Consider the following 11,341-nt stretch of genomic DNA (forward strand, 5'->3'; position numbering starts at 1 on the left):
ATGGCATGTTAGAGTGTATGTTTGATGTCATGTTAGATGGCATGTTAGAGGATATGTTTGATGTCATGTTAGATGGCATGTTAGAGTGTATGTTTGATGTCATGTTAGATGGCATGTTAGAGGATATGTTTGATGTCATGTTAGATGGCATGTTAGAGTGTATGTTTGATGTCATGTTAGATGGCATGTTAGAGGATATGTTTGATGTCATGTTAGATGGCATGTTAGAGTGTATGTTTGATGTCATGTTAGATGGCATGTCAGAGGATATGTTTGATGTCATGTTAGATGGCATGTTAGAGGGTATGTTTGATGTCATGTTAGATGTCATGTTAGAGGATATGTTTGATGTCATGTTAGATGGCATGTTAGAGGATATGTTAGATATCATGTTAGATGTCATGTTATTTGGCATGTTAGATGATATGTTAGATGGCATGTTAGAGGATATGTTTGATGTCATGTTAGATGGCATGTTAGAGGGTATGTTTGATGTCATGTTAGATGTCATGTTAGAGGATATGTTTGATGTCATGTTAGATGGCATGTTAGAGGATATGTTAGATATCATGTTAGATGTCATGTTATTTGGCATGTTAGATGGTATGTTAGAGGGTATGTTTCATGGTATGTTACTTGTCACGAGACATAGTTTGTTAGATGGTATGTTATTTGCCATGTGAGATGGTATGTTAGATGGTATGTTAGTTGCCATGTGAGATGGTATGTTAGATGGTATGCTTGATAATATGTTAGATATCATGTTAGATGACATGTTAGATCGTATGTTAGATGTCATGTTATATGTCATTTTATATGTCATTTAAGATGATATGTTAGAGGGTATGTTAGATATCACGATAGATGATATGTTAGACGGTATGTTAGATGTCATGTTAGATGGTATGTTAGATGGTATGTTAGAGGGTATGTCAGATGTCATGCTAGATGTCATGTTAGTTGGTATGTAAGATTTTTTTTTAGTTAGATGTCATGCTAGAGGGTATGTTAGATGTCATGTTTGATGTCATGTCAGATGTAATGTTAGATGGTATGTTAGATGTCATGTTAGGTGATATATCAGAGGGCATGTTAGATGTCATGTTAGATGGTATGTAAGATGTCATGTAAGATGGTATGTTAGATGTTCGTTAGATGTCATGTTAGATGGCACGTTAGATTGTATGTTAGATGTCATGTTAGATGGTATGTTAGAGGGTATGTTAGATGTCAGGTTAGATTATATGTTAGAGGGTATGTTAGATGTCATGTTAGAGGGTATGTTAGATGATATGTAAAATTGTATGTTAGATGATATGTTAGATATCATGTTAGATATGTTATATGGTATGTTAGATGGTATTTTAGATGTCATGGCAGATGGTATGTAAGATGATTTGTTAGATATCATGTTAGATGTCATGATAGATCTCATGTTAGATGTCATGTTCATGATATGTTGGATAGTATGTAAGATGTCATGTTAGATAGTAGTTGCTGCCAATGTATATTTACATGTTTTATTCATGTCTCGCACAGTGTTCAAGGTGACGTTATTCAGCATCATAAAACGCATGCTGTTAAAGCATACGCAGAAAGAAGATCATAACATATGTGTATGTATGGAACACATGTGTTTACTCAAACACACGAGGAACTCAACATCCAAATGATATGTTATTTGTTACATACCATTTCTGAAGTAAAGATTACAAATGTTTTACATTTAATACCATTTTACTTTATTTAGCAATGACAAAGTCCTGACACTTGCGAGCGGATTGTCCCCCTGCTATCTGCGTTTCGGAGGGTATGCTGCCGACGCTTTAACTTTCAACAGCAGCTTGTCCATGGTGAGATCACACATGACCGAAGGGGGACATCTCGACCCACCTGTAAACTTTACCATGACAGGTAAAAAGTAATTTCATCTGATGTTTGTTCATGTTTAAGTTCTTGTAGAAGCACCAAGGAGGAGACATTGTATACATGTTTGCTGACTTGCCTTGACACTTGAGCCCTCTGGCCATGTGACTTCATGCTCATTCAGATTTTGAATCAATGCAATTAATTATTCACATAAACTAATTCAGCTACACCATCTGTATAATTGAATAAGGAAATAATATGCCTTCATGTTCGTTGTGTTAACTGCACTGACATAAAGCCACTGAAATGAAAATAGTTTTCAGAAAACAACTGTTGTTCAATTAACTTTAAAAAAATAATATATATAGAAGCCCATAGACTCTCTTCATTTTCACCAACTGCAATAATCTATTTTTTTTAGTTTGGCAATCCTGCTGTGAAGAAGTACAGATTGTGACCTGGCCGTGGACTTAGCAGATAAGAATACACGCTTTCCTTTATCATGTGTCTGTCTCCAGCAACATGTCTGGGCTTCCTGTAGTTCTGCTTGTCCTGTATTGGTATACTGTGACGCCAAGCACCGTTGTGGACGTGAATCTCATGACAGACGCGGTGATTCAGGAGATAAACCAGACTGTATTTGTGGGCGTGGCATTAGATGTATCCCTTCTTCAGAACAATTGGGAGGGACTTAACTTCAGGTAGGCCACTCAGTGTGACCCAAGATCGTAACGACACACGGAAACAACAACACCTGTCCCTTGTGTTCTTTCCTATATGTACTTCAATGCAGAAAAGGTTACTGAAATTCTATGTACACTAAAGGGATATGTACATGGTAACGTGATAACTTGTGAAATTAGATAACTTAGCATATTCTTGAATATTTCTTGTTTTTCTTATTTGCTTTCAAAGCATCTTTTACATACATGATAATCAGTGTCATTGTAGACATACTTAAAGGAGTTACCTTCAAAAGGATAATATGTGTAGTTATTCAAGTGAACTGTATTTTCCATGTTCTCTTGTCCAACACAGAGCTCATACATGAGATCCAAATTATATGTTATTTGTTACATACCATTTCTGAAGTAAAGATTACAAATGTTTTACATGTAATACCATTTTACTTTATTTAGCAATGACAAAGTCCTGACACTTGCGAGCGGATTGTCCCCCTGCTATCTGCGTTTCGGAGGGTATGCTGCCGACGCTTTAACTTTCAACAGCAGCTTGTCCATGGTGAGATCACATATGACCGAAGGGGGACATCTCGACCCACCTGTAAACTTTACCATGACAGGTAAAAAGTAATTTCATCTGATGTTTGTTCATGTTTAAGTTCTTGTAGAAGCACCAAGGAGGAGACATTGTACACATGTTTGCTGACTGCTTACCTTCCGGTTTATTGTTGCATTTCAGGAAATGATTGGGATATTTTGAACGAATTTTCCCGAAGAGCTGGTATGAACTTGATATTTGGACTGAACGCACTGAAGAGGGATGGCTTAAAGTGGGATCCAACAAATGCTCTTGAACTTCTCAGATATACACAACAGAAAGGGTACAAACTGGCAGGCATTGAACTTGGAAACGGTATGTGTGTGCTGGTACTGATATGTGAAAGTATGTCTCCATTGGTTATGCTTGGAATTGAAAGACCCGAGGACAGAAAGCTGATGGAAAGTAAGATCGAGAGCAAAGCCCGTGTTCTTACTGTCCCAAAGTTTCCTTTCCAAGGTTTCTTACAAACCCCAGCATAACCGAAGAGGAGTATTTCATTTGACTAAGATACGGACAAAAAACGATCAAATATGTACCATTAATTTGAGTAAATATGTGAAAATAGAGCAAAAGCTACTTTGCCCCCACCACAGAAATTGCTCCATTATAACTCGTGTGCAGGTACCCTCGTGATCTTGTTTACAGTCGCCACGTTGTTGTTTCTTTTAAGTATATTTAGGATAACAACTTCTAAGAGAATGTACCTGAATGTAATGTAACCCTATTATTCACTTGTTATGGCTTCTGTTTGATGTCATGATTTCAGAGCCTGACGAGTTTCTGGGGAGATATGAAGTATACGTCGATCCGGACCAGATGGGAACTGATGCACTCACCTTCCAGAAGCTCTTGAGAAACATGTCCTACTACAACAACACGCTCTTCATAGGCCCAGACACAGCCAAACCCTTCATATACCTTGATGAGTAGGTGACGAAATGTCAGATGACGTTCATGAAGTGACTATTACCTTAGTACACATGAGCAGTATTTAAGCAGTTACATGTAACTATATCGCAGGGATGTGTTAAGAATAATACGAACAACATTCTCATAAAGCATATTTAGCAGATATACCTACTGTGTTTTGAAATTTGATGTAGTCCCACTGTAGAATAGATGCCTCTTTATTATAATTTTGAACCGAGCGCTTTAGCGCGAGGTTCCAAATTATAATGAAGAGGTTTCTATTCTACAATGGGACTGCGTCAAATTTCAAAACACAGTAGGTTTATCTCCATTCTACCATGACGGCAACAACGCTTTGAAAACGGCGCTCTCTTGCAACGCGTAATAACACAGGTGCACAGGTCCGCGATCTTAGAACATTCCGAAAAGTGGTCACAGGTAGTTATATTTGTAACAAATATTACTAAAGTTCAAGATTAAAAAAACCAAAGTCGTGAGTAGTTCACAATAAGTGTTCAAAACACATAGTTTTTCAAACGAAGTTGACAAATAACACTCCTAACTTAATCCAAAGAGAGATGTTTTAATTTCTTTCAAACTGTTGCACACTATTGAACACTGTGGACTGGCTGTCGTTTCTCGGAAATTTGTGTGAGAGGTCATTTCTTGGAAATCGAACATGCCATCATTTCTATTGTAGGGGTGACGGGTAATAGAAAAAGGTTTTAAAATGCTAAACGAATACATTTCTACAGCAAACTTTATGAATTAACATTCTAATATACATTTAACATGTCTAAGAGTTATTAGTTAGATAGCAATTACCCCCAGTAAACAATAATAACATCAAAGTAAATGCCTCTCCACCCCGAACTTGGATGTGGCAGAACTTGACCTAAATCACGGTTACTCACACCTCGCAGCTGTCAATGGCTGACAATCATGTGTTTACATTAACTTGATCTAGTTAAAAGAAGCAAGATGACAACCCCAATCTCTGATGTGGTTCAACATTTACCTGTAGATTTACTGGGATTGATCGAGCCTGCTGGTACATCCATATGATTACCAATGGAACTGAGTATGACTGAACAGCCGCTGTTTAGGCTGCAGACGAGCCGGATATTTTGAAACGAGGAATCTGCATGGTGTGACCTGTCAATTTCAAGATTTCACGGATCCAAAGCCAAATAGTGACAGAACTTAGACATTTCTGGTCCATAAATAGTAGGTCGTGTATGATTTTCATAATTGTGCGTGTTCTGAAATGAATTTCATCAAGTTTGATAAGCTGTCACTTCAGTTGGGACATTGTTTTTGTGGACTTTCGAAAGGGAGTGTTTTCTGATGCACTTTCAAATCCCCTCCCGCCAAATTCTAACGGTGGTGGTTGACGGAGATGGTAATGGATATCGATCAGGAAAAGGTTTGTAAACACCATGTTGTCATGAATAAAATGTCTTCAAACACATTTTATTATGTTATATTTCACTTTCATTGTCGGTTGTTTCAATAATGAAATTACTTGTTCGTGGGTTTCAGAAAAAGTTACCAAAAAAATGAACAATTATTATTTTCTCAACAAAATTTATTAGATATCACTCTTTCACTTATTTCGAATGTGTGAATCTTTGAATTATACCTCCCCACCCTGAAATGAGAACCATCCTAACGTGTCCCGGTTGTCACTGTATCTGCACTGCACTCTCAGTTATGGCTGCCAAAGAAATTGTTAACAGTAACAGCTAGAGTGCTGTTAAAGAATTCCAGGAAACCAGAAGACAACCCAGTACTGATGCACAGTGTGATGCTGTTCAACATTAACACGTTGACTAACTATCCCTGATGATGTGATGTTGTTTTTTCAAACAATTTTTATAATGTTATATTTTACTTTCATTGTCGGTTGTTTCAATGAGGAAATAGCTTAAATTGTTCCGATTCTTGTCACCATAGAACATTTCTCTAACAGTTTCATAAACATTTCATTCGTATGCAAAAGATATGTCTTCGTTAAATCTTTTAATGTCATCATCGTAGCAGTCAGGGTTGCGGCCTAGAACGCACCAAACATCCGATATCAAACTACCGTATTTCCTGTATTTGACACTATACGCCGTCTATTAATTTCGCGAGAGCCCTTGACTCGGCGTGTATTAGAGACCTGTCTGGTATTAGAGACCCAGCGTGTATTAGAGGAAACATAGATATGTTTTACAGTTCATATGGGGGTGATCGATCGGCAGCCATTTTCTGTGAATCGATATGTAGGCTATCTATGTATTCATACGCACGTTTTTTGTGTGAAAAGGCTTAATATATTTGAAAGGGGTTTCCGTAGCAAAAAGGAAACCTCTTTTTAACCAATCAGAATCAAGCATTCATCAATGTCATGGTAGAATGTTATGTGACACGGATCCTCCTGACAAGTTGTATTCTTAGAACGGATCAATTAAACTTTTAGAACTGCAACATGTTTCATTTGGGAAAGGTTTCCATGAGGTTTCCAAATAACAATGTCAATATCGGGTGTGACTTGAATCTTCGTTACACGCGAGGCAGCGGCGGTGCATTGAGGACACCAGATGATTGGAGGGATGTTGTTCAAAATGTCAACCAACGATTGGTCTATGTGAGCTAGCGTTACTGGCTGGTTCCAGTGTGTCGTAGGCGTCGGTCCATCTCATCCCAGACATGTTCTATGGGAGAAACAGCCGGCCATGGGAGTACGGCAATGTTATGCTAACTCAACATTGCTACGTGACGGGACTTTCATGCATTTGCACAAAAGTTAGAGCATAATCTCGAACGATGTTGTCCCGGTAGCGTACACAATTAAAATTGCCATTAACAGTCATGAATTGTGTTCTCCCGTGAGTTGTGATGCCACGCCTTACCATTACACTTCCACTCCCAAACGACGCTGACCTCCTCCTGGACGCCTGTAGACCACTGTTCGACCATCAGAGCTGTACATGTCCAGATGACACCTGGTCTTATTTGTGAACAGTTTATTGTCCCAGTCTTGTCTTCTGGACCTCAAATGCTGTCTACAACAAGCTAGGCGTGCCTAGCGATGACGTGTAGGCAAACTTGTGCTTATCGCTGGGCGTCGGGGTCGGATGTTGTGCTCCCTCAACCGGTTGCGTACGGTTCTGCCACTGATTGGTCTCATCCAAGGAACTGACCGAGCTATGAATGTGGCAGTTTGGTATTGGTTCCGTAGATGCACCAACCGAATATGATTGATTATCTGGTTGACGTGACACGTGGACGTCCGGTCCTTGGCAAGTCATGTTCACGGTGCTTGGACAATGATTTTCAGCAAGCCGTGTCATTGCATAAGCTTTATGTATTGTTGATCAAAAGTGTTTTTATGAGCACCTGATAGCTATACCATGCTTCCCACAAACACACAAACATCCAAAGTGTACGCCGTGTATTGACATAGACGTGCAAATTGTGAATCACGACCTTAAAGTCGAGATGTTATCATCAATATGTATTGAAAGATGCATTACTTAATTTCAGAATAAATGTATTTTTATTGAACTTTATATGAAGTACAGTTACTTTTCCATTTCGTATACATTGTCTTTCATGTATATTCTAAATTGTTAGACGACTTGTAGATAACATTGACTATACATGATGTAATATACCTGGATTTCATATAACTAAGTTCAGAATGAGACGGTCACATGTAATTTGTATTTTCTTCTGTGTGTATGTGATGTTTCCGTCCAGATATTTGGATACTGATGGGGGCATGGCTGTGGATGCAGTTTCGTTCCATCAGTAAGTAACATATACGAAGGTTCTACCATCACAGACTACTCCTTCAAGTATTTATACTTATAGTTCTCGAGTGATTTCCTACAAACCGTAGGTTTCAGATATTCAAGTACGAGACATCAGATGTCCTGGCATTTGGTAAAAAGAAAAGTATAAAAGCATCCTTCACGCAAACACCGGTTGCAAACATTGTTATCAAAGAATGATAGATTGCTATGGGCACTGATATACAGGCGTGTTCTGCAGGTACTATTTCTCACCCGAGGTAGCTGATCTGGTTATGTTCACGGAGCCCTACTACTTTGACCAGTGCATCAAGAAGGTGATAGACGCGGTGGACATGGCCACGTTCCACGTGAAGACAAAGCCTGTGTGGCTAGGGGAGACGTCCACGGTCAAGGGGGCAGGATCACCGGGATTGTCCAACACATACGTGGCGGCGCTCATGTTCGTATTCATCCAGTCACCTGCGAAAAGTTTAGATAGAGCTATCCTTAGAACGCCGCAGTGGGGCCAATCTAATCAGTAACAAAGCATACGCATGATGGAGTATATATGCTCTTGCTCATGCAGGAGCCCCGTCACCAAGGGTGATAGGTTTACAGGAATAATTGTTACATTGGTATCTTTAGGGAGAAGGCGGCAATAAATGGTGCACTTGTGCCCAATCCTTTTGTCTTTTTGGACATTAAAATATATCTAATATATCTTTCTGCCCTCTCATATCGAACATACACATCTAATTAATAGCCAGTTTTCTTACTTGGTGGCTACATATTAAATAATATAACATTCAGGTCACTTTGAGTGCAGCTGATGTATACATTTCAGAAATATGTTTTGAGTTAACATCAGAATGTCCGAATCGTTAAGGAAATTTTGACAGCGTGCCGATGCTCGAACATGAAAGCCAATGAAAATTAAGCGGAAGTGACACGTACGCATGTTTATTTCTTTTCAAATTGCAGGTGGCTAGATAAGTTGGGCGTGGCTGCGAAATTTGGTATAAAGACTGTTATAAGACAAGATCTATATGGAAGTTATAACAGTCTGATACAACCAAACACATTTGACCCAAACCCAGTAAGTTTCATTTTATAAATCAGTGTAGATGAAATCCAAATGGACTCATGTGACTAGGCATTGAGAACAGGGTCATGTTGTCTTCGTGATGTAACATTTGAGTTCATATCCATTGACACTGTTCAAGGCGCGATCTATGTACAACAGTAAATGTTTATTTTGTTTTTTGTGTGTGGCATAAGTTATCCTGACCTTACTATGACACTAATGCACACTGTACCCGAAGATTTGAATTCACTGAAAAGTAGGTGCACATCACGTATCTGCAGAAATGACGTTCCCCACGTTTCATCCAAATTAATTTAATATAGTAATCATCTGAAGAATGAAATACTACTAGTAATTCCATGAACAGAGCAATTAGAGACTTGTTATTGACTTCCAAAATGATTAAATATTTCATAATATATTTTTATCAAATAGCATAACAAAGCAATAATCTGAAATTATAACAACAGGATACCGAGGTTTGAAATAATACGGCGACGAGGTAATGGTCATGTACAATTGTAGACAGACTCAGTCAAGCATACCTCCACGGCCTCTGATCATATGTAACCACGTGGTTGACTAGAGATGTTGTTCGTCGAGAAAGACAATCAACAAGGCATTGTCGTCACATGTACTGAAAACTGAAAAGGTAATCGTTGTCCTAATATTCATTGAACACATTTTACTCATATCCAGGCACCAGATAAGAGGAAATGACTCGCCATTTACCGTATATATTAATGTCGTGAAAGTGTCCTGTATGCTAGTTAATGTGCCTATACATATATGGGGAATGTATTCGGCAAGCCGGTCCAGATGAGCGCTCTGAGCATGTTCTACTTCTGGTGTTGGAACACAGCTGAGGGTTAATGTGGAGGCTACATAGGACCTGTTGAGGGTCCGTCATCAAGTCAATTGCCAATGAGTCACCATTTATGAACGTCCAATCTGAAATGAAAACGTGTTTTGTATTTTAGGACTACTGGGTTACACTTCTATACAAACGCCTAGTCGGCTCACGTGTGTTCAACCTGACAACATCGGCGGATAACTCGGTCCGTGTGTATGCTCACTGCGCCAAGCAGACCAGGTCCGTACAACACTATTGCCCTTTCTAGAATATTTGTAGTACCAAGCAATGCATTCGCCTTGTCATGATATCCAAGTACGTACCATTGTGTAGTTCGTGATGTTGTTTTACCTTCAAACATATATTGAAATATACATTGGACTGCTATGATTGATGCCGCCCTGGAGGGTGATGTTTGTGTTGCAGCTACTACGACTACGGCAGTGGCAGTGTCGTCCTGTATGCCGTCAACCTGAACCGGAACAACGTCACCTTCAGTCTGCTTCAGTTCGGTGATAGACACCTGGATGTGTTCTGGCTCACATCCCAGGGCAACAACATCACGGCAACGTAAGACCACCTGCTTCAGCATGTGCACAAACTTGAAGCTTGATCATTAAACTTAGTGGCATGAATAATTTACAAGTGTTCAATAATTATTGAGATCTTGTCCACATTATACACTCGCTCTGCTCTAACATGGTATTCCATATTATAGACTTCATCATCTTAATTCACATACCAACAATGCAGATCATGATGAAATTAGCTAATGTATATTTTTGTCGACGTATCTTTATGATAATAATACAGTGATTCATATCATATTAAATCTAAGCATGCGTGAGTGTGTGTGTTGTTACCCCCTCTGTTGCTGTAAATCGTATCTGGACAAGACAATCTAAAGATTGATCATTTAACCGGCTTGCTGAGGTCCACTTCTAAACCGGAATCTCAAATGTTTTCTTCTTCAACTTTAAGATAGTTGTATACATACAAATAACTTAAATAAAAGTAATAAGTTTCTTAATTTTTCTTATTTCAGAGTAGTACAGCTGAATGGCAGTCCGCTTCATCTGATAAACAACGCTTTCCCCGCTCTTAACCCCCTGAAACTGACATCCTACTTAACAATACCTGCCTTGTCATTAGGATTTGTGGTCATACCCGATGCCAAAGTTAAATTGTGTATATGATCAATACACATACTAGTACACATTGAATCAGTGAAAGTCAAAAACTCTATACTGTCACTCTACACTTCCTATATTTGATTTACTAATAAAGAATCGTGATAACCAGAAAAGTGAATTATCGATTATGTGTGTCTAACTGCAGTGCAAATAGCATTAATCATGTCGTATTTTCAGGTGGAAACGCCATGCCCTCCTTTGCAATCAATTCAATGTCTCAAAGCTGATGACCTCAGCGGATGATAATGGGATACAGGAACATGTATAACTCCACAACACTACACACATTCTCGTTACATTCATGTTCAAGAAACGAGTAGACCTTTCATGGGATCTGAAAGAGTGAAAGCCATAGCATACGCATTAA

The 11,341-nt window shown here is 38.8% G+C and overlaps 1 protein-coding gene across 2 annotated transcripts; it reads left to right on the forward strand.

Annotated features, from left to right (window-relative positions):
* Nucleotides 1-2,378: 2,378 nt before the first annotated feature.
* Nucleotides 2,379-11,077, forward strand: LOC139470942 (heparanase-like). 2 transcript variants are annotated; one of them, XM_071253266.1, is made up of 10 exons: nucleotides 2,379-2,570; nucleotides 3,009-3,172; nucleotides 3,292-3,465; nucleotides 3,920-4,079; nucleotides 7,810-7,860; nucleotides 8,104-8,304; nucleotides 8,826-8,940; nucleotides 9,909-10,021; nucleotides 10,208-10,351; nucleotides 10,827-11,077. In XM_071253266.1, the coding sequence occupies exons 1-10, from the start codon at nucleotides 2,392-2,394 to the stop codon at nucleotides 10,975-10,977; spliced, it is 1,452 nt and encodes a 483-aa protein (XP_071109367.1). In that variant the 5' UTR covers nucleotides 2,379-2,391; the 3' UTR covers nucleotides 10,978-11,077. The 2 variants fall into 2 exon arrangements, with proteins under 2 accessions (XP_071109367.1, XP_071109368.1); XM_071253267.1 differs by lacking the exon at nucleotides 2,379-2,570 and adding an exon at nucleotides 2,640-2,707.
* Nucleotides 11,078-11,341: the final 264 nt, after the last annotated feature.

This window comes from Haliotis cracherodii, unplaced genomic scaffold (assembly GCF_022045235.1).
Source record: "Haliotis cracherodii isolate W230 unplaced genomic scaffold, xgHalCrac1.p SCAF_21, whole genome shotgun sequence".
Classification (NCBI taxonomy): Eukaryota; Metazoa; Mollusca; class Gastropoda; order Lepetellida; family Haliotidae; genus Haliotis; species Haliotis cracherodii.